Raw genomic sequence first — 21,324 nt, 5'->3', positions numbered from 1 at the left:
GGTAGTTTTACCTTGGTAGTTTTCTTCAAATCTGGCATCTTTTCATATCTCTGGAAGTTGGACACAGTATTTGCCACCTTGATGACGCTTGCCAGAGATTTTGAACAGTTTTCCTCTAGATAGGGTGAAAAGAGTGTGGTCTTCTTTTGACCAACATCATGTTACAATATCTGAATTGCCGCATGCATGAGCCTTGGAGTGTGTCCCCTCGAGTGCTACATTTGTAGCCACTTGTGCCTTCGCTTCACGATTCCCATTGAATCAGTAATGCAGCCCTTTAAAACACTGGTACAGACTTTTAACTGTATACAGCAGCTTGACAAAACTCCTCGTAGCTGTGTGTGAGCTCCCGCAGGCAGCGTGCAGTGTGCATGAGAGCTCAGCGTGGTTACGTAATTTGTCGCAAACTCAGAGATTGTGGCGAGAATGACCTTGCACTGCCAGTCGGCAGGATCTCCCATAGTGCACTGTATCCACTGGCAACATGCACAAACAGGAAGCTTTAGCCTCTAACGTCCAAAAAAGACAAAAGGGCGCTAAATTGGGCCGTGTGGCGCCCGTTGTTTCGGCGCTACACGGCCTCTCCGACATCCAAGATGGCGTCTTGGATGCGCACGCACGTTTCCTGCGTGACGTGCGCAGGACGCCATCTTGGTATAGGAGTTTGCACAGGCGCAGATAAGAAACACTGGAATCATGTAAAGTAGGGAGAAAATGGCTTCAATCAGTGTGCAACGATGATTTAAAGTGGTAAGTTCCAAAATGGTGTTTAATGCTCAACTCATTGCACAGTCTTAACCCCGACCATCTGAACGTGTCTTAGAGTGCCTGGAGGGCCCCCCCATCAGCGCTATTTAAAGGGACCATTCAGGATTTACAAGTTAGTGGCTGGATTATCGCCTCTGGCTGCCGAGACATTTGTAACTGTTTTTGGAGGTCTCCTAGACTTCAATACTAGGACGCGGGGACATAGCCTAACATTTAGAGCCAGGACATACAGGAGTGAAGTTAGGAAATGCTTCTACACGCAAAGAGTGGGAGACGTTTGGAACGCTTTTCTACAAACAGCAGTTGATGCGAGCTCACTTGTGAATGTTAAATCTGAGATTGATAGATTTCTGTGAACCAAGGGTATTAAAGCATATGGGACTAAGGCAGGTATATGGAGTTAGGTCACAGGTCCACCATGATCTCACTGAATGGTGGAACAGGCTCGAGGGGCTAAATGCCACTGCCACTTGCTGCCTCTTGATATGCGCCACCTTCTCCTACAAGAAAACGGGGCGTGTGTCTGGGTGATGCACCTGTCATGGTTGAATAGCTGCCAGTGTGTGTGGCCTGTAAGTTGTGGGTGGGCGGCTTGAAATAGTGGTAATGTGTAAGGGTGAGAGGAAGCATCTGAAGAGTACTGATGGAAAGAATTGAGTACTGATGGAAAGAGTTTAATGTGGGAGATGGGGGGTGTAGTGCGTGGTGCAGTTGGTAGGCGACACCATTTGACAGTTGACCTCACTCACCTTGACCACTCATGTCAAAGCATTGAACTTCTTCCTGCACTGCATCCATGTTCATGATGCTGTGCGCCTGGCATTGACTTCGTCCCCCGCTGCCTTTGGATATATGTCTGGAGGGTCTCTTGCTACCCCCCCAACCACCGCGGATATAGGATGTCCCTCCTTCTGTCCACCTCTTGCACCCAAGGTCTCCAGTGCATCAGCAGAGAACCTTGGTGCATGCACTCTCGCAGGCCTGGTACAAACTCAGATCGGCAGATTGGTGAGGTCTGGTGTGCAGATTGGAGGATGTGGGATTTAGTAGTGCGCAACCTTTATTCAATGTTTTAACATAACTCAACAGTGTGTAAACATAGGGATGGGATCTGCATCTGTGTTTTACGTGTGCGATGTCTGATCTCTGTTCAGACTCTGTGCAGACAGTAGACTGTTATTTTCAGCAAATAACAGGTACCAGCTACCTTTAAGAGATTTCAAAGAAATATCTTCCCTTTAAGAGATGGAACTCCCTCTGATGGTGGAAAGTGCAAATTGCATTGATTCCACGTGCGAGGCCTGGAATGAAACGCTGATTGCAGGTAAGTGCTCCCTTGGGTCCAAAGTTGCATCCTGCCTGCGCAGGGTCCGTCAGGCGCGGGGTGCAAGTTTATTGCGCTAACATCGCCCAGAACGGACCCTTATCCAATTTTCCCCCCAAAAGGTCAAAGTTCATGGAAGTGAGAAGTGCATATATTTAATTGCGGCACTGTTTGCCAAACACAAACCATTAGATGGAACAAAGTCTGCCTGACGAGTTTTTTTTTACTTTTAATTTATGTCACATATCATCACCTTTTAAAACATAGTTGAGATTCTTTACAAAATGTTGATCGTGAAACCTTAAAATTGATTGTGTGTCTTGCTATTGATCCGATTTTAGAAGCACTGCACAGTGGAAGGTGCCACGCAGTGTCCTCTGATGAGAAAAAAATGATCTGTTTAGGCTTTTAAATATTTCCCTTGACATCCCAGCCTGGGTTAGATTCTATGTGTGACAGATGGAGATGTCTGAAAAGATTATCTCTGACTTTCATTTTTAATAATAAAAAAAGAAAACCCTGCCATAAATATTGGGGATTTTATGGGGGTTAAATTGGATAACTCACGAAACCGAGTGCGGGGGACGCGGTGCATGATTAACCCGAGCCCGGTCGTTGAGATGCAGGCATTTTATAATACTCGTGCTGCCTGGAGATTTATCTGACAGCTGCGAGTAGCCAGCGCTACCTGCGCTGTTGAGTGGCTGCTCTTCAGGGGGGGCCCCCGATATCGCGAGCGACTATTATCACTTAAGGGCAGCCTGCACCTCTTATTCGCTAAATATAAGATACAGGTCCGCACGGAGTCTGAACGGAGATCGGAAATCGCACACGTAAAACACAGATTCAGGTCCCATCCCTGTGTTTACACACTGTTGAGTTATGTCAAAACATTGAATAAAGGTTGCGCACTACTAAATCCCACATCCTCCAATCTGCATGCTGGACCTCACCAATCTGCCAATCTGAGTTTGTATCAGGCCTGTGAGAGTGTGTACACCAAGGTTCTCTGATGATGATGTACTAGAGGCCTTGGTGCAAGAGGTGGACAGAAGGAGGAGCATCCTATATCCTCGGGGGGGGCAAAAGGCCGTCCAGATTTATGCTCCCGAGGCATTGGGAGGCAGTAGGGGACGAAGTCAATGTCAGGCGCATAGCACCACAAACATGGATGCAGTGCAGGAAGAAGTTCAACGCTTTGACACGAATGGTGAAGGTGAGTGAGGTCAACTGTTGAGTGGCATCTCCAACCAACTGCACCACGAGCTGCATCCACTGCTTCACACACTACACCCTCCATCACCCACCTACCAACAAACTCTTTCAATCAGTACTCAACTCTTCCAATCAGATGCTTCCCCTCACCCTCGCACATTACCACTGTTGCAAGCTGCACACCCACAACTCACAGGTCACACACACTGGCAGCTATTCAACCACAACAGGCATATCACCCAAACATCTTGCAGGACACTCACCGTCACACGTCCCGCTTTCCTGCAGGAGAAGGTGACGCATAACAGGAGGCAGCAAGTGGCAGTGGCTCCATAGAAGATGAACCTGCTGCCCCCTCTCAGGATGACAGTATTCATGTCCCACCCCTGCCACTCTGCCAGTGCCCTTGCTGTTGCCTGTCAGCGAGCCAGCCCACTCCCTGTAGAGTATTGAAACTTCATTATAGGAACATAGGAAGATAGGAATAGCCCCTCGAGCCCATTCCACCATTCAGTGAGATCATATTTTTCTGTGACCTAACTCCATATACCCACCTTAGCCCCATATCCCTTAATACCTTTGGTTAACAAAAATCTATCAATCTCAGATTTAAAGAAACAATTGAGCTAGCATCAACCGCTGTTTGCAGAAGAGCGTTCCAAATTTCTACCACCCTTTGCGTGTAGAAGCATTTTCTTAACTTCACTCCTGAAAGTCCTGGCTCTAATTTTTAGGCTATGTCCCTTCGTCCTAGTATTCAAGTATAGGAGACCTCCAAAAACAGATGCAAATGCATCAGCAGCCGGAAGCAATAATCCAGCAAATAACCTGTAACTCCTGCATGGTCCCTTTAAATATTGCTGCTGGAGGGTCGTCCATGCTGTTTTCGACCTGTTCTCCTGTGCAAGGTTAAGACAGTGTGTTGGCTGGAGCATGGAGTTCCAAATTCACATGTGTCCCTTTAAATCAACGTTGCACGCTGGTCTACCGCATAATCTCCCTACTTTACATGCTGCCAGCATTCGTTATCTGCGTGTGTGCAAACGCCTTTACCAAGATGGCGTCCAGCTCATGTCACGCTAGAAATGTGTGCCTGCCTTCCGGACACCATTATGGATCCTTAGGAGACTGCGCAGTGCCTACAAAACAGGCGCTACATGGCCCAATTTATAGCCCTATGTGTCTTCTACTCTGCTCCACATTAATCTCATAATTTCTGCTTCTATGTATAACTACCGTGCAGTCATTTTTTTATATATGGAAATACATGCTTTCAAAGTGATTTTACTTGGCATCTTTTGGGAAACATATGATAAACCATCTGTGTCTTCCTGGGAGCTGCTTCAACAAAATGGGATCTTCAGAGGTGAATAAATTAATGTTCAAATTAATGTTCATTGCTCTACATAGCCCCGTATTATCCATTACTGCACACTCTTTCTGTACAGGGAACGACGTGGAAATCATATACTACATGTGGCGAAATCATGAAAGCAACCTTTATAAATGGATTTATGATTTCATTGCACATAGCAGAGAAAATCTTCCATGTCTCTCACGAATTGCGAAACATTTTTTTACAGAGAAATTTAGTGTAATGTTTGATATTTTATAGTAAATGATGGGAGTTTAGTTTTTGCTTTTTCTTAAAAAATATCCAACTATTACAAAGGGGGTAATTTTAACCCCCAAGAACGGGTGGAGTGGGGGCGGATGCGTTGATTTATTCAGCGGGACCGCATCTCGCCTCCAACGTGCCCACTGGATTTAGCCCAGGCGCGTTTGGATGCGTGCGTGCGTGCATCCGAAACCCGGAAGTCACGGCCCCTATTAGTGCCGGCGGCCGGCTTGTTAAAGGCACGACGTCGGTAATGTAAACAGTTGAGGGACTTAATTTTTTGTGGATTCTGAACCTGAAACAAATTTTACCTCACCTGCACGGGTTTCCCAGGGCTTCTCAAACTCGCCAGTGTAACGGAGGTGAGATTTATGCAGAAGTTGATTTGGCTTTTAAACCTCTGATTGACACATCTCAAGAAAAGCTCGGGGATTTCAGCTGGTCTCTCAGTTCTCTCAGGCAAACGTTCGGCTGAGAGTTTATTTGTGTTGGGTCTCTATTCACTCTTCCAGCCATCAGTCAATTAAATTAAATAAACTGAAAATAATCAGTTGTTAACATCCTGATTCAATGTTGAGGGTGTGCACAAACTTATATTTTTAAGAATGATGACAACATCTGAAATATTGGAATATCCTGCAGTCAAGTTACTTGAAAAATATCATAACATTTTAAAGGAACTTGGCTACTTTGCTAACAAAAATTATAGAACTCCAAATATGTTTCCAATCCTTTCCCTTTGTGTGCTCCATCACTTCCCTTCTTATAATGGCTTTCTCTCTCCACCTTTGGCAATAAGCTTTCAATAGGCATTTATTACAAGCTCCGACTCCCACACCTATTTGGTTTGTGTTCCTTCCCACCCCACTTCCTGCAAATACTTCATCCCTTTCTCTAATTTTCTCCCTCTCTGTCATATCTGCTCTAATAAATCTACTTTCCATACCAGAGTTCCCAAAGTCCTTCTTTTTCCTCTGCTGAGTCTTCCCTCAGCGGTGGTTGACGGGCCCTTTAATTGAATCCACTACATTTCCCATATGCAGTGGAATATAACTACCAGGGACATCCATTATGGTTTTCATCTTTTTATGCTAATGCTGTTAGAAAGTTCAAAATATGAATGTTACTTAGATTGCACTGATCATCAAATCGCTTCTCGCCTTCTCCATCTCACCTTGATCTCTCCCTCTCCCCTCCTCCTGCTCCCTCTCTATTCCTCCCCCCTCTTTCATAATCCCTCTCTTCTCTCCCTTACCAACTTCATCTCTCCCTCACCCCACCCCTCCCCTGTCCTCACCCTCTATCTGCCCTCTCTCCCCTCCCCATTCTTCCCCCCGCTGCCTCTCTCTCCCCCCTCACTCAGTCTGCCTTCACTGTTCTCACCCTCTCCCTTTCTCTCACCCCTCCCCTCCTTGTCTTGGTTCAACTATCTCCCTTGGTGGATGTGAAAAGTTACATTGGTATAGATTCCCCATGTGCAATGCCATGGGAGATCAACTAGCAAGAACTGCAGCCAATGAAAAGACATCTCTCCCCCGCAGCACCACTATTGCATCCCTTCCTACGTCCCCGTTAGAATAATAAACGTGGCCGCCACTCAACTGACAAAAAGGAAACAAATCAAACTCCAATCACTGAGCAAAAATTGGGAACCAAGCTAATGAGCCAATATCTGAGAACAACCCCCAAAAATGACCATAAGGCCAAATGCATCCCCACAGGGCATATGACTACAAACACATTGTAGAAATTCAAGTTTAGGACAACAAACCTCCTCCTCCCCACCACTGAGCAGAAATTCTGGCATAGGATCACAAACTCTCATTCACCCCCAACCATCCCCATCTTATAAACTGCTGGTTAAGATTTAAACCAACATTCACAGCGAGACCCCTCCCCCCCCCCCCCCCCCCCGATGGTTGAGACTTTCCCCCATGGTCGAGCCCCCCCACCCCCATGTTCGAGACTCCCCCCCCCCCCCCCCCCCACCGATGGCCCAGACCCCCCCATGTTCACCACGGCCAACGATCTCTCCCTCCATCCCTCCCTCCCTCCTCTCTGATTCCCAGCTGCTTTACCTCCCGACAGCCAGCCAGCCAGCCTGTCAATCTGACTGGCTGTCGCGCAGGAAACCCGGAAGTGAAATCAATTGCCTCCAACTGAGTTGCGAACGCAGAATCCAGCGCGCTCACCTGGCTTCCGTGTTTCCCTCGCGATTATCTACCCATCCACTCAGTTCCTGGCTCCGTGCTAAAATCATGGCCAAGGGTCTAACACAAAATGACAATCTTGTGTGTTATCTAGCCAGCGTAAAATTCCTGGCTGAATTCTGTAGAGTCTGAAATCGCCGTGAAAATTGACTTTCAGTAAATGATTTAACACTATACCAACACGAAAGCATTATCCAAAATGGCACAATAAGGTTGGAAATTTTTTAATAGAAAGATATAGAAAAGCAAAATGTTAGCAAGACTATAATGCTGTTGGATTGGATTTTGTGTGTGTTCTGTAGGAGACAGTGTTGGTATGTGTGGTGACCCTGGCATCCCAGCTCATGGTTCAAGACTGGGCGATGAGTTCAAGATAAAAAGTCTTCTACGTTTTAACTGTGAAGCCGGCTATACTCTTCGAGGATCTTCAGAACGATCCTGCAAAGCAAATGGGTCCTGGTCAGGAGTTCAACCAGTTTGTGAAGGTAAGCTTGTTTTTTAGAATTCAGAAACAAAGAAGAACGACCACATTAAATAACATCACCAAGACTAGTAAAGGAAAAGAAATCAGGTGATTGAGGCAGTAGTGATTAAGCATTATTAAACTTGGGTTTTAAAAGGCTGAAGGCTGCAGCATGCAGACTGAGGGGGTGGTGGTGTTGGTGAGTGGGGGGAAGAATTCTATGGTTTTGAGGTCCTATGAAAGAATGAGTCAACCAGTAGAATGGGGAGTTAGTCTAGACCTCAACAAAACAAGGAAGCAGGAAGATTGTACAAAAAGGCACATTTGAAGCTTGGAAAGAACGAGAAAGTTCAGGGGAGCACTGAACAACTATTGATAACACCCCGAGAGACCATCTTTTTTCCTGTATCCTATGCAGAAGTGTGAGGGTGATGTTAGAAGAGCCTTCCTAGGTGTGAGAGGGAAAGGCAGTTCTGGACGATTCTGGGTTTTACAGGAATTAAAGGGCAAAGTCAGCAAGGCTGTAGGAGTCTCGCTAGATAGGAGCATGAGTCAGAAGTAGACTTCTACTGGCATAGCTCTAATTCTTTGACCTATGTCCCTGTCTAGCAACACTGTGTTTCAAAAAGGCAGCCTTACTGAATTTACCCTTTAGAACTGTTGAAGGAAAAATAAAATGTTGGCATCAAAGGGGAAACTGAACTGCTTGGAGACTGTTTTAGCAATACAGGAAATTCCATCGGGATTAGAGGAAATAGCAAGGCAAAGAATGTCAGTAGAGGATAGAAGAACAACTATGCAGTTATTAAAGGTAAAAGGTGATTACTATTGATTGTAAGATCCACAAAGAAACTGTGTTTGAAGATTTGAAACAGATTTCATTGGCCCATCAAAGGACATGCAGGAGATCAAACAGTGAGCAGAACAGAAGTTAAAGTTTGAGGGTGCACAGACTGAAAGATGTTGATGAAGGCAGGGTGGTGATGAGTGGAGGAGATAATTGATATGAAGTAGGAACAGAGTTGAAGAGAGGACAATCTGCCTCTACTCACCCCAATAGAGTCCTGAATCTGCCATAAGAATTTCAGATTTTTGGACCAATATTTGTAGAACAAAAAAGCGCTGGAGAAGGACAGACTAGAAGGTAGAATTTCAAATGGGGTAGGCCAGAAGGGTGAAGAGCCAAATGCAGAAGAACAGATCAGTAGGAATAACAGAGATGGAGCACCAGACTGGAAGGAAGAGTTGCAACATAGAGAGGAACAAGTCGGTACATGAATAAATCTGCACAATAGGAATAGGAGGCTGAGAGTGAGTAATATGCAAAGTCTTGAAACAAACCATAGCTTCTTAAACCACAGGTGTGGTATAAATTGTTTTACCTTTACCAACTTTGGGGTCACATTTGTTCAAAGGGTAGGTTTGTGTCTTGAAATGCTTTCAATGTCATGCCTGTCCAAGTGCTAATTCCTTTCTTCCATCTAATGCTATAGCTGTATCATGTGGGAATCCTGGCACTCCAGAAAATGGGAAGATAGTTTACAGCGATGGCATGGTATTCTCCAGCTCCATTTCTTATTCCTGCTGGGAAGGTTATAAAACGGCTGGTCTAACTACGCGGCACTGCACTGCTAATGGAACCTGGACTGGATCAGCTCCAGACTGCACAGGTCAGCATTACGATATAGAGTACGGGGGACAGCAGTGAAATATCCTGTGATGATTTCAAACCCACCCACCCCCCCAATTCCCCAACCGCGACCCTTCCTTCACCACCGTGAAGTCAAAAGTAGGATCAAATAGAGGTGATTTTATTAACTGCCACACATTGCACTAAAACACTGCTTCCAAAATCCATCTGAATTATTCTGTCTTTTCAGAGGCTTTCGTTAACCTGAGAAAGCTAACACCTTCAGGTAAATTAAGGGGGAAGAAATGAAGAAGCATGCTACTCAAATACAAATCAGGCTCAGTTCCTGTTAAGTGATATTCCCCACTGTCTCCAATTTCTTTCTCTGAGATCCTAAACATCCCAGCTGCATTTTAGTGTGTAGAAAATGTGATTTGTTTTTTTGTTTTTGTTTAATGCTGTATGAATTTTACATTGTTCAGTTATGGGTATGAATGCTCACCTCACCCTGACAGCTCCAGTAGAAATTCTATGAAAGAGAGGGAGAAGACTAATTAGTATCCTGCAGAGCGAGCTTTGAGGCGGCCAGCTATTTTTTTTTCGTTCTTCCCACTCCAGAAATTCACGCCCATCAAGAATTTTCTACCTCTCCTGTTAATATACTCAAATGTCTGCAGTGTTAGCTATCGACTAATACTGATCAAGGAGCACATTACACAGCAGAACAATGTTTCAACAAGGCACTGCACAGGATGCATTCTAATTTAAAAGAGAGCATATGGGTTACAGAGTTAATTATTATGCAAATACCTTCAATGATCAATTTGAAACTTGGTTTAATTGAGGTTTTTGCATCAATAATTGTACTCACATTTTGTTTCTGTCTTTTCTCTGTATCCTCTATTGTTCTTTCACTATAAATATATGATACTTGACCCAATGCCCACACTTTTAGAGATAATTGCAAGTGTTGCCAATTCTTCCCACTCCTTGAACCCATAACTGCAGTGTCAAGTCTCTTAGCAGATAAATCCTTTCACACCCCATAAAACTGACTTACTTTCTAAGGATTGGCTTGTCCTTGATTGTTGGGTGACCTGCCATTTATTAAATACACTTTTGATGATTTTAGAACACTGCCTTTTCACCCCTCAGACCTGGATTTGAATCTAGCCCAGATGGAGCGGCTGTCTCTGAAAGCTATATGTGACCCTCTTCCCGGTTAACACCAGGCCAAGGCCCCGAGCAGTTTTACTCAGAGGTCTTTTGGTGGTTTGTGTGGGTAATGGCAAAGTTCACACTGGTGCAATTTGGATGCTTTTCTGAGGATGAGTTTGAGGCCTGTGGTTGAGACAGAGTAGAGGGAGGTTCACTCTGTATTTTACCATGGTATACTATACTTCACCTGGGAGAGTTTGATGCTGACATGACCTATTTGGAAAGTGGACCAACACTGAGCAGCATTAATGCTCATCTCAAACACCCATTGTAAGAATATAACAGTACTGTGGAGTGTTATTTTTTTTTAAGTAACAGCTCCAGTGTAAAACACACTTTGGATTACAGTGGGTACTGAAAATGAAAACAACTTTAATAAGAAAACCAATGCTGATCTAATTTTTTAAAAAAGCACATAAAAATGTAATTTAGTTTGGAAGATACTTGAAGGTTCTATTGCTTAAGTAATAAAAAAAAACTATTGTAATAACGACTAAGCAACTGATTTAATCACTTCAATCAGATGTTTCGGGAGGGAAAGAAACAGTTTGGTAATATTGTTTTAATAGATTGAATAAGTGTAATTAAAAACTATGGGAGAAGTTAGAATTTACAGTGATATCGTGATAAAAGAGTTTTGCAGTAACAGGAACGGAAGATAATACTCACCAATTAGAGTGCTGACACAGGCAAAGGTGGAACAAAAATGATTATACTGGTGGAAGGAATTGTCATGTAGCATTGTTTGTCCTGGCGTATTTTAATGTGAGAAATGGTCTGAAAATGCAATGAAGTAAGGTTCTTGTCATAGCACCAGAAAGACGGACTGTGATTCTTAACAGTGAAAACAATCCAACTAAATGAAGGGAGTGGACTGTCATTTACAGGCTCTCCTTCGAGAATCGACAATCAATCTGTTCAATGGAGGAAAGGTTGTCGTTAAAACAGGCTTCAAATTAAAAAACGCACACAAACCCGTAGAAGAAATGAATCACAAAACATGCACTGACAAAAATGAGTACCCCTCCATCCTGAACAACATTATTAACCCAGAGAAACAAGGAGAAATAATAGTACAGAGAAAATATAAGGAAATGAAAAAAAATGGAGAATAAGCAAGGACAAAGGGGTGAAGACGAGGCAAGGACGCCATTCAGATCAGTCTCCAAGTTCGCCATTCCAACTTGCACTGTCACATTTTCATCCTTATGTTCTATCACTTTAGCTAAAGTGAGACGTGACCCATGAGACAAGCAAAGCTTATACTGCTGTTGCCTAAAATAAAAACAGGAAATGCTGGAAATACTCGGCGAGTCAGGCAGCATCTGTGGAGAAAGAAACAGAGTTAATGTTTCAGGTCGATGACCATTTGTTGCCTCTTCCTTGAATTCTTATTTTACTAATTATTTGGAGAGTTAAAGTGGTAAATTGACATAGAATTTACAGCACAGAAACTGGCCATTTGGCCCAATTGGCCTGTGCTGGCGTTTTATGCTCCACATGAGCCTCCTCACACCCCTTTTCATTTAACCCTATCAGCATAACCTTCTATTCCTTTTTCCATCATGTGTTTATCTAGCTTCCCCTTAAATGTATCTCTGCTATTCGCCTCAACTACTCCATGTGGTAGTGAGTTCCACATTTTAACCACTCTCTGGGTAAAGTTTCACGTTTCTCTTGAATTCCCTGTTGGATTTATTGGTGACTATCTTATATTTATAGCTCCTAGTTTTGGTCTCCCCACAAGTGGAAACATCTTCTCTAAGTCTACCCTATCAAGTCCCTTCATAACTTTAAAGACCTCCATTAGGTCTATTTTAGTTTAGATTTATACTTCAGAGTGTACTTCGGTGATTTTCAGAAACCATTTCACAGGATACAATTTTAGTACTGTGCTTTAATTCTCAAAAGCAGATAAGATAGTGTGAAACAACAATTTTTGACCTATTAAAGCACTTTATTGGGTGCTAAGCTTGCGAGGTAGATGGGGATATTTGGCTGGACACGAAGTGTTTTTTATGACTATATTCTCTTTCATGTAAAAATGATAAGTTGCAGCATGTAATGCAAAAATGTTTATGAAGTAATAAAAACAATTTAAAGAGTATGGGGCAGCAAACAACTTAAATCCAGTGATTTAAGCTACAAGCATAAAAAGATCATAAAAATTATAATTTTCCAAAGTTGCAGTGCTCTGTTTATGCTTTTATTGAATAATAAATACGAGAAATCTAGGCTTTAAATGTGTGAAGAATGTTCTTGCAATTTGTTCATTTTTGCATTTCTTTTTTTGTGGTCATCCGTAGTTATTGACTGTGGTGACCCAGGTGCGTTAGCTAATGGTGTTCATCTGGGAAATGATTTCAACTATAATAAGACGGTAACATATCAGTGTAACCCAGGCTTTTGGATGGAACCGGCTACATTTTCTACACTGCGCTGCATGAAGAATGGCTCTTGGAATCAGACCAAACCAATCTGTAAAGGTATGAACAGATGTTATGTCGAAGCAGAGGCAAGGGACTTTCATTACTGGACAGTGTATGCACTGTGAGAAGTATGTAAGCCTTCTAACTTGCATAATTGGTTAATCACTGTTAATTAATTCTACCTGTGCCGATGATGAATGCATTTAAACAGGCAGCCTATCTATTCATTTTAGAGTCGGCAGTTTGTCTGAGATCAGGCGGCGAAAGCTGCCAAGGGGATCACTGCAGGTGAAGCCCGTACTGCCTTTATCACTAACCTCTGTAATTGAGGACCCATGGTGAGCATCTGATTCTCTCAGGTCTGTGGCAGATCCAGTGGCTGCTTGGGCGAACTGGGAGCCAATAGCTCATCTGCTTGATTAGCTACTTCCGTGTAAACTAATCTTTCTGGCATGGTGACCACGCTCTTGACCAAACACCTGCTGGTCTCCTATTATCCTCTCATCTTTTTTGCAGATAATGAGAAGCTAATAATGCGACCACAGATAAACATTGTGTCACTTGATCGGGAATTTAAGTTATGAGGAAAGGTTAACGAGCTTGTTTTTTTTTTTGCTTTTTGGAAAAGAATCTTCAAAGTTAACTAATTGAAGTTTTGAAGGTTACTAAGGGACACATTCTATGCACCATGTCCAAGGGGTTTAATACCAGGGGATACAAATTAAAATTTAGCAACTTCAGAGCAAGAAGGGACGCCAAACAGAACTTGTTCACTCAAAGGGTTATAGTGTTATGGAATAAGTTACTAGGGAATGACATTGAAGTAGACAGAATAAATGGGTTTAAGAGACAATTAGACTTGTTTCTGGAGAGGGAAGGAATTGAGGGGTGTAGTGAGAAGGTAGGTAAATAGGTGTGAGATCTGTAGACTTCCCCAAAAATATTGCTTCTGTAATTCTAATTTATTTAAGGATTACTACAGAAATGCAAGCCATGTATTTACTGATTGGATCACGGCAGTTTGACTGTCCATGCTTGCCTCGCTTATTATAGGATTATTACAGAATTAGTACTTGGGGATTTTACTGACACTGTAAGGATCTATCAATATTTGAGGAGTAAATAAAGAGCCTATAAGAAGATGCTGCTTGTACAGCAGATAGTATACAGCAGTAGGTTTTGCTGTCCTCACATTACAAAATGTGTTCCCCTAAGCACTACAGCGGCGCTATTTGCTATCTCGGTGTTATGTCGTTGAAAACATATAGCAAATTTAGTAATATTTTTTGCTTCCCCTTACCTTTCCTTAAAAATGGGAATTTATGCTATCGTACTAATTTACAGGGAGCTGTAGCCTTCTTGCGCTTCACCCAAGTGGTCATTCTTCATGTGTGAGCCTGGATACTAATTGTTGACAGTCTGTGCTAACCAGGGAGGCCGTCACAGCTGACTCCAATCTTGTTTTCGCTCAGCGTCCACACACGTGCACTCGCAGCAGAAGCATCTGCCGATCAGTGAGATCCCTCACTAACTCAATGATACTGGGGCCAATTGTAGTCTCCCCAGTGCCATTCTGGCTGAGATTGGCTAACTCAGCACAGACGAAGGATCGAACCTCCTGATCTGCACATTTCAGCCACGCACCATGTGATACGTTTTCCCATTGAGCTGTCGGGTAGGAGAGGCAGTTTTATTTTGGGGGTGACTTCAGTGTAGCCAGAATTTGATTATAACAACTTCATTTAATTTGCTAGCAGTAATTGGAAAAATTTCAAAAGATTTTGACTTAATACAGACTTGCTTTGATTGATTTGAACATTCTAGTCCAGAAAATCTATGGCTGTTCCAGTGGACTCCCGCCATAACCTTGGAGGCAGTCCGCCAGAATGATAGACAAGGATCAGGATATAGCGGTCCTGACCTTCCGGAATGATCTTGTGGGGGCTCAGCTTCCATCTGCCCCTTACAGGGCCATCGTCATAATGGGAGATTGGAGCCAGGGGTAGGTACTTGGAATATCAGCACTCCGGGCCTTCCCAGGGACCTGGGTGGATGGTTATTGCAGAGATGCTTGATCAGCTCACGAGGACCAGCTGACCTACTGGCGATGGTGGGGCATGCCTGTGAGTCCTGGCCACAGTTGTTTTTTCTGAAGTTTGTGTATTTAAGTGTATTTTGATTGCTTGCTTTTTTTTAAACAAGTCCTTATATATTGGTTGTGTTTGTAAAATCAGGCAGCGTATCAGAATGCACAAAAGTAACATTTCAGACTCAAAGATTTGGTAACAATTTTTATTTTTTTTCAAAAATGGTTCCCAAAAGCATGTATGACTTGTTTCCAGGGAGAGAGAGGACTGACACTCCACCCCACCCACCGGCCTGGCCAACCATGCTGGATTTCCCAACTCTTCATAGAACAGGCGCCCTGGATGTGCCCCAATGGCACAGGTTCCCGCCACTTGCAGGCTAATTAAGGAACCTCCCTCTGACCCCGGGAAGTTCATCGGGGTCAGTGGTGGAGGTTCCTGTGGGTGCAATCCCCAGGGATTCATGGGGCCTCATTGTCTCATGGAGATGTTCAAAGTTTGCAAATGTGCTCAGTCTTGTTGGCTGTTGAGGTTCACCAGAGGTACTTTTTGAATAAGGATATACGTATATTTTCACACTAAACAAATTCTGCTTGGTGTCCAATTGCTTGCACCTGAAATGTCACTTTTGCGTATTGTGTCTAGGCTGTCTGATTTTACAAGTAACCACCAATATTTAAGGACTTGTAAAAAAGCAAGCAATCAGAAATCACTTCAATACACAGATTTCAGCAAAAACAATGACTCACAAAAATTTTGTGATGCGTGTGCAATTTCAAGATCATTCCTGCTACCTCCAAGACCTTGGGCCTGAACTGAACCTCTTGGAATTGCATCATCCCAGCCCCACCTGTTTGCTTCCTCACAGGCCTAGATTTTTGCTGATTTGTCATCATTAGCATATTTGTACAGTAAAATGTACACATTGACTTAGTGGTTGCATCCCCATCTCTGTGTCAGAAGATGAAGCGTTCCCGCCCCACTCTAGACAACTCTGGTGAGTGGAGACTGGAATATAGTCTCTAAAAATTGGGTTGACATCCAGCGGGGCACTCACATCCAGACTTAGTGTCTACGAGCTCAGTGGTATATTCCCGCCTCTGAGTCAGAAGGGTTGGGTTTGAGCCCCACTCCAAACAAACCCGGCAAGTGGAGTCCAGAGCACTAGCTCTGAACACCATGATGGTGTCCAACAGGAATACTTCCATCCAATGGACGTGGGTTCCCCCAACCCCCCTCCCCCCCCCCCCCCCCCCCCAACACCAGCATCGCAAAGGGTAGACGGGGCTGTTTGGTCTTGGTTACAGCCCACCCGCGAGGAAAGCAGTGGGAAACCACCTCAGCTACTCGTTCCTAATAAGTGGCTCAAGAATGTCATTCATGAAACTTGAGTTAGGACCTGCCCTAGGACAGAACACAATGGACGGGACAGAGAGTATAATGTGTTCTTGGAACCAACAGCAATCTGTCTTTCTTATAACAAGCTACAAATGCACTCTTGTTCTTTTCAAGTCCTAGCATCCAGTCTCAGGTCCTAGTGCACTTTTGCTTTCCAACCTCAGCCACCCGTCCCTGCCACAACCACCCATTCCCTCTCATCCTCAAGGCCCCATTTCTTTGAAGACCCCAGTTGATTCCTCCTTCCAGGCTCAGCAAACCAGGTAATAGGACCAACATACAGATGGATCCTGGCTCTTTCAAAACCACTCTCCTACCTTTCCAAGAAACTTTTCAAAAACCAAACTAGTGGGATAGTGTTTGGACGTAAGATTGAGAATGTTGCCCAGAATGGTGAGAGAAGTGACCTTCTGTTCTAGTATTTAAGTGGTCTTTCTGGTCGAATTCTTACAAAGTAAGTTTGAGGAGAAATTAGATCATTTCTGCCACTAATAGTAATCCCGAAGCCAGGCAACTGATCTGCATGGATGGTGAGTGGAAAAGGAGACGGTGAGACATACAGAAAGGAAGAGATAGGCAGACATTTGGAGAGAAAAACTGACAATGAGAAAAAGTGTGTGAGAGGCCTACTGAGAGAGTGGAAGACTTACACAAGAACATCAGGGAACGGTGGACTTACAGAAGTTGACAGAATATGAGTGAGACACAATCAGAGAGATACTGAGATAACAATGAAGGAAAGTGTGTAACAGGCATACAGAGAGAGAGTGTTACAGGAAACAGGAGGCATCATTTTTGATAATTATTTTTGACTGTAAACAACATCACAGGAGATCTACTAGTGTACCATTAAACTGGGGTTTTGCCATTATAGTGGAACTGAGAGCGTAATCCATATCATCACACCACCTATATAGTCCCTTAATTTTAGTCTGAGATTACTAAAGTTATACTGTGGTGTTTTAACTACTGGATCTGCGTTGTCTGAATGTGTTCTCACTTGTCTGGTCTTACGACCTATGCATTTTTTTTTAGTAAAAGTTTTCTGTGGGAATAACATCACAGAAAAAAGTGTTCCCTTAGCTTGTAATAGTTCACATTAAAGCACAAAGAGAAATAAATTCAGAGATAATTTATTTTTATAATTATGCATCACTTGTACAAATTAAATATTTAACGGAGCACGGTGAAATAAAGAGTTTTTTCTACTATGAGAACAACCTCACTGGAGAAATTCTGCAGCCATTGTCTCCTAGTTGAGTATCTTCCGGGTACACAAATAGCGGGCTTTTGTACGGCTAATTTGCATATTTTCTGATCGTTTGGGGGTAATTTTAACCTCTAAGAACGGGTGGATTGGGGGCCGGTGGGAGGTAAAAATAACAGTTCTTTGAAGTGGGAACGCAACCCGGCTCCAATGCGCCCACTTCCGGGTTTAACCCAGCCCGCGTTTGGATGAGCTCGTGTATCCGATACCCAGAAGTCCTGCCCCGACCTAATGCCGGCGGGCGGATTGTTAAAGGGGCAATGTGTCTCATTGCGATAGTTGAAGTATTTAATTTTTTGTGGATTCTAAAGCTGAAACGAATTTAAGTTTACCTGCACGGGTTTCCCATGGCTTCTGATTCTCATCAGGTGAAAACAAATGGGAAGGGCCGGATCCATGAGGCGAGTGCCTTTATTGCACTGCTTGTGGGCCCGGAGGAGCAGGAGGGCTCCATCCAGGCCCAACAAGCTCACCTGGCGCAATCGGACCCCCGCGAACGGCCGACCTCCCTCCCTGATTGTAGACCCCCGCCCCCCCCCACCTCCGACTCTTCATCCGACTGCCGACCCGATCACCTCCCCGCTCTTGATCTTCTCCAAGGTCTCTCCCCCCGATGTCATCCGCAGCCCACGATTTCTCCCTCCCTCCTCTCCGATTCGCAGTTCCTTTGCCTCGCAAGCAAAAAATAATCACCTCAAAATGAGTTGCGGTCGCAGATTGCGATGCGTTCACTTGACTTCCGGGTTCCCCATGCGAACGTCTCCCCACCCGCTGGGCTTCCCGGCTCCGACTAAAATTCATGCCCTTTGTGTTTATTAAGTACTTGTGTTTTTTTTTTTGTTTTCCTTCCTGCTGAAGTTATCACGTGCACGCAGCCGCCCCCCGTGCTTCATGGGCGAGTGCAGGGATCAGATTTCAGGTGGAGCTCCAGTGTCAGCTACACTTGTTCTGAGGGGTATCAGCTTTCCTTGTCCGCTGTTCTGACCTGTGAAAGAAATGGTATTTGGAGAGGAGAAGTCCCACAGTGCTTACGTAAGTTTGCATCGTCATTCTTGATTGATTTTAATCCAGTAATTAAATGTCTCCATTTTCTTCCGAAGAATGGTGTTGATTAACTAATTCTTTGTTCTGTATAGGAACAGGAGTAGGCCGTTTAGCCCCTTGAGCCTGTTGCTCCATTCAATGCGATCATGGCTGATCTGTGACCTAACTTCATATACCAGCCTTGTGTTGTATATATTGTATATTATATTGTATTCTCATTCTTTATTTTCATCTGCTTGTTTTAATTAATTAGAGTTCTACAAATAATAGCCCACCCACTGCCATATTAATTTTCTTTCATGCTTTTCAACTCCCCATTTAATCAGTAATCGGGTACGGTAGCATAGTGGTTATGTTACTGAACTAGTAATCTAAGAGGCCTGGACTAATATTCTGGAGTCATGAGTTCAAATCCCACCACAGCAGCTGTGGAATTTAAATTCAATTAATTAAATAAAAATCTGGAATTAAAAAAAACACTAGTATCAGTAATGGTGGCCATGAAACTTCTGGATTGTTGTAAAAACCCATCTGGTTCACTAATGTCCTTTAGGGAAGGAAACCTGCCGTCCTTACCCGGTCTGGCCTATATGTGACTCCAGACCCACAGCAATGTGGTTGATTCATAATCACCCTCTGAAATGGCCGAGCAAGCCATTCAATTGTTCAAGAAGGCGGCTCACCACCACCTTCTCAAGGACAATTAGGGATGGGCAATAAATGCCGGCCTCGCCAGCGACGCCCACATCCCATGAATAAATAAAAAAAAAAGAAAGTCAACTGGAATCCAACCTGTGCTTCCTGTGTTGTGGTTAAGATGAAGTTTACTCTCTGTATAAATAACTAATGAATTGTGTGAGTAATTATGATATTAGTCTGAGATTACCATTGTTTGCCTGGGAAGGCAAAGCGATAATCTGATGTCTGGCTTTTACTGGTGCTGCTCGGTAAAGCTAAGCTATTTGGAAGTGCTTGAGAGATGCCCGGGCTAGTTCATTTTGATTCTTCTCCTACCCTCTCTGTGGAGAAGCATCTGCTTTCTGCCCGTCATCTTCTGTTGCTAACACAGCTAAGGTCAGGAACTCTCGTTGTAGGGAATGACGGGTACAAATGCGCACCTCACCACTTTGCGGTATGATGTGCTAGTACCCTAGTATGTTATGTCAAAACATCAGTGTCTTGATAAATTTTTATAGATGATAGATGTTTGCATTCAGAACTAAGTTATAAAGAAAGCTCCCTACTAAGGAGAGTTCATCTTACGATATTATTAAGAGTGACATTTTTGTAAGTACAGTGCATCATTTTAGGTTGAAATTTATGTGCTAAGTGCTAATCATGCAAAACTGCATAAGACATAAAAATAATGAAAGATTATTACAGCGCACAAAGTATGACTTGCATCATTATTTTTGGGTGCAGATATCGTTAACATTTTTTGTTTTCTGAATTGTAAATGAACAAACTCACAGATTGCAATGCATATTGCAAATCTTGTTCGGTGATTTATTTTCCTTTTTTGAAAAGATCTACAGTACTATATTGCATTATTTGTATTGATTTATGGATAAATTTATAGGAAGGCTGTTTTGTATGTTACTATAGTTTTTAATAGGACCCTTTGGGTATGATATAAGAAGACACTGAGATAATCCTCTCATGGCCCTACATTATGTGCCTGAAATGATGTTGTTTTCCTGGGAGTTGTTCAAAAAGCAATACCCTTTTTAGGGAATTAAATAGAGCCACGTTCCTTTTGTCAAAATGTAATTTACAACCTGCATATCATGGAGATAACCAGGATGCTAACAATGACAATTATGTGGACAATAGTCTTTCCTGACATTTTGAATCTTTTTTGCTGCCCCTTTTCTCTCCGGTCCTAAACATTATGACTCATGTTAGTTACAGTTTCATGGGCACCGATTGACTCTATCCAAATAGCCATTCTTCCTATGTGAGTTTAGATAAAGGGGCCGATTTTCGGATGGCCGAGCGGGTGCGTTGGGGGAGGGGGGGCTCCTAAAATGGCGGAATCCCGGAGCGGGTTCGGAGTCCGGCTCCAACCCGCTGACTTCCAGGTTCCCCAATGACGCGTTCGGGTGCGCGCGCAACTCCCGCATGCGGGACTCCCACCGGCAATTAAAGTCGGCGGGATGCTGCTTTAGATAGTTATTTAGATACTTGAGGTACTTGACAGACCTCATTGAGTGGAGATTTTGGCAGGGGTGCAATTTTGAAGGATCCTCAGCGTGTTTCCCGTGCTGTGGGAAACACTCCCTGTTGGAGCAGACGTGTTTCAATCAGCAGCCAGTGGGAGATGCAAAGGATTATTTGACAGTTGGGGGGAAAACCTCATTTATTGCAGCAGGGCACTCTGTCACTTCAGACAAAGTTTTGGCTGCAACACCTTTTTCTTTCCACTCAGAATTCTTAATTTATACCCTAAACTCTGCTGGGCAAACACATTTTACCTACTTTGCGGACCCCCTCAAACTCACACAGTCAGGATGGGGGGGCGCCATGGCTGCATTCAACACTTCATCCTAGGACGAGCAACATCACCAGCCTCGCCAGGCACGCCATCCACCTCCGCCACGTGGAGCTCCACAACACAGTGCTGCACCACAGGCACCTGCACAAAATAGTCGTG

General features: G+C 43.7%; 1 protein-coding gene across 1 annotated transcript in view; it reads left to right on the top strand.

Moving 5' to 3' along the window:
• The window catches only part of LOC137321575 (CUB and sushi domain-containing protein 1-like), a 2,214,006-nt gene that overhangs the window by 2,146,415 nt on the left and 46,267 nt on the right, over positions 1 to 21,324 (top strand). Inside the window, exons 57-60 of the mRNA XM_067984007.1 lie at positions 7,438 to 7,620; positions 9,092 to 9,268; positions 12,753 to 12,932; positions 18,486 to 18,659. Of these exons, the coding sequence (XP_067840108.1) occupies positions 7,438 to 7,620; positions 9,092 to 9,268; positions 12,753 to 12,932; positions 18,486 to 18,659 (714 nt within the window). The remainder of the gene's footprint in view (positions 1 to 7,437; positions 7,621 to 9,091; positions 9,269 to 12,752; positions 12,933 to 18,485; positions 18,660 to 21,324) is intronic.

This window comes from Heptranchias perlo, chromosome 5, assembly GCF_035084215.1.
Source record: "Heptranchias perlo isolate sHepPer1 chromosome 5, sHepPer1.hap1, whole genome shotgun sequence".
NCBI lineage: Eukaryota > Metazoa > Chordata > Chondrichthyes > Hexanchiformes > Hexanchidae > Heptranchias > Heptranchias perlo.
The sequence above is the reverse complement of the archived record's forward strand: the minus strand, read 5'-3'. Positions and strand labels throughout refer to the sequence as shown.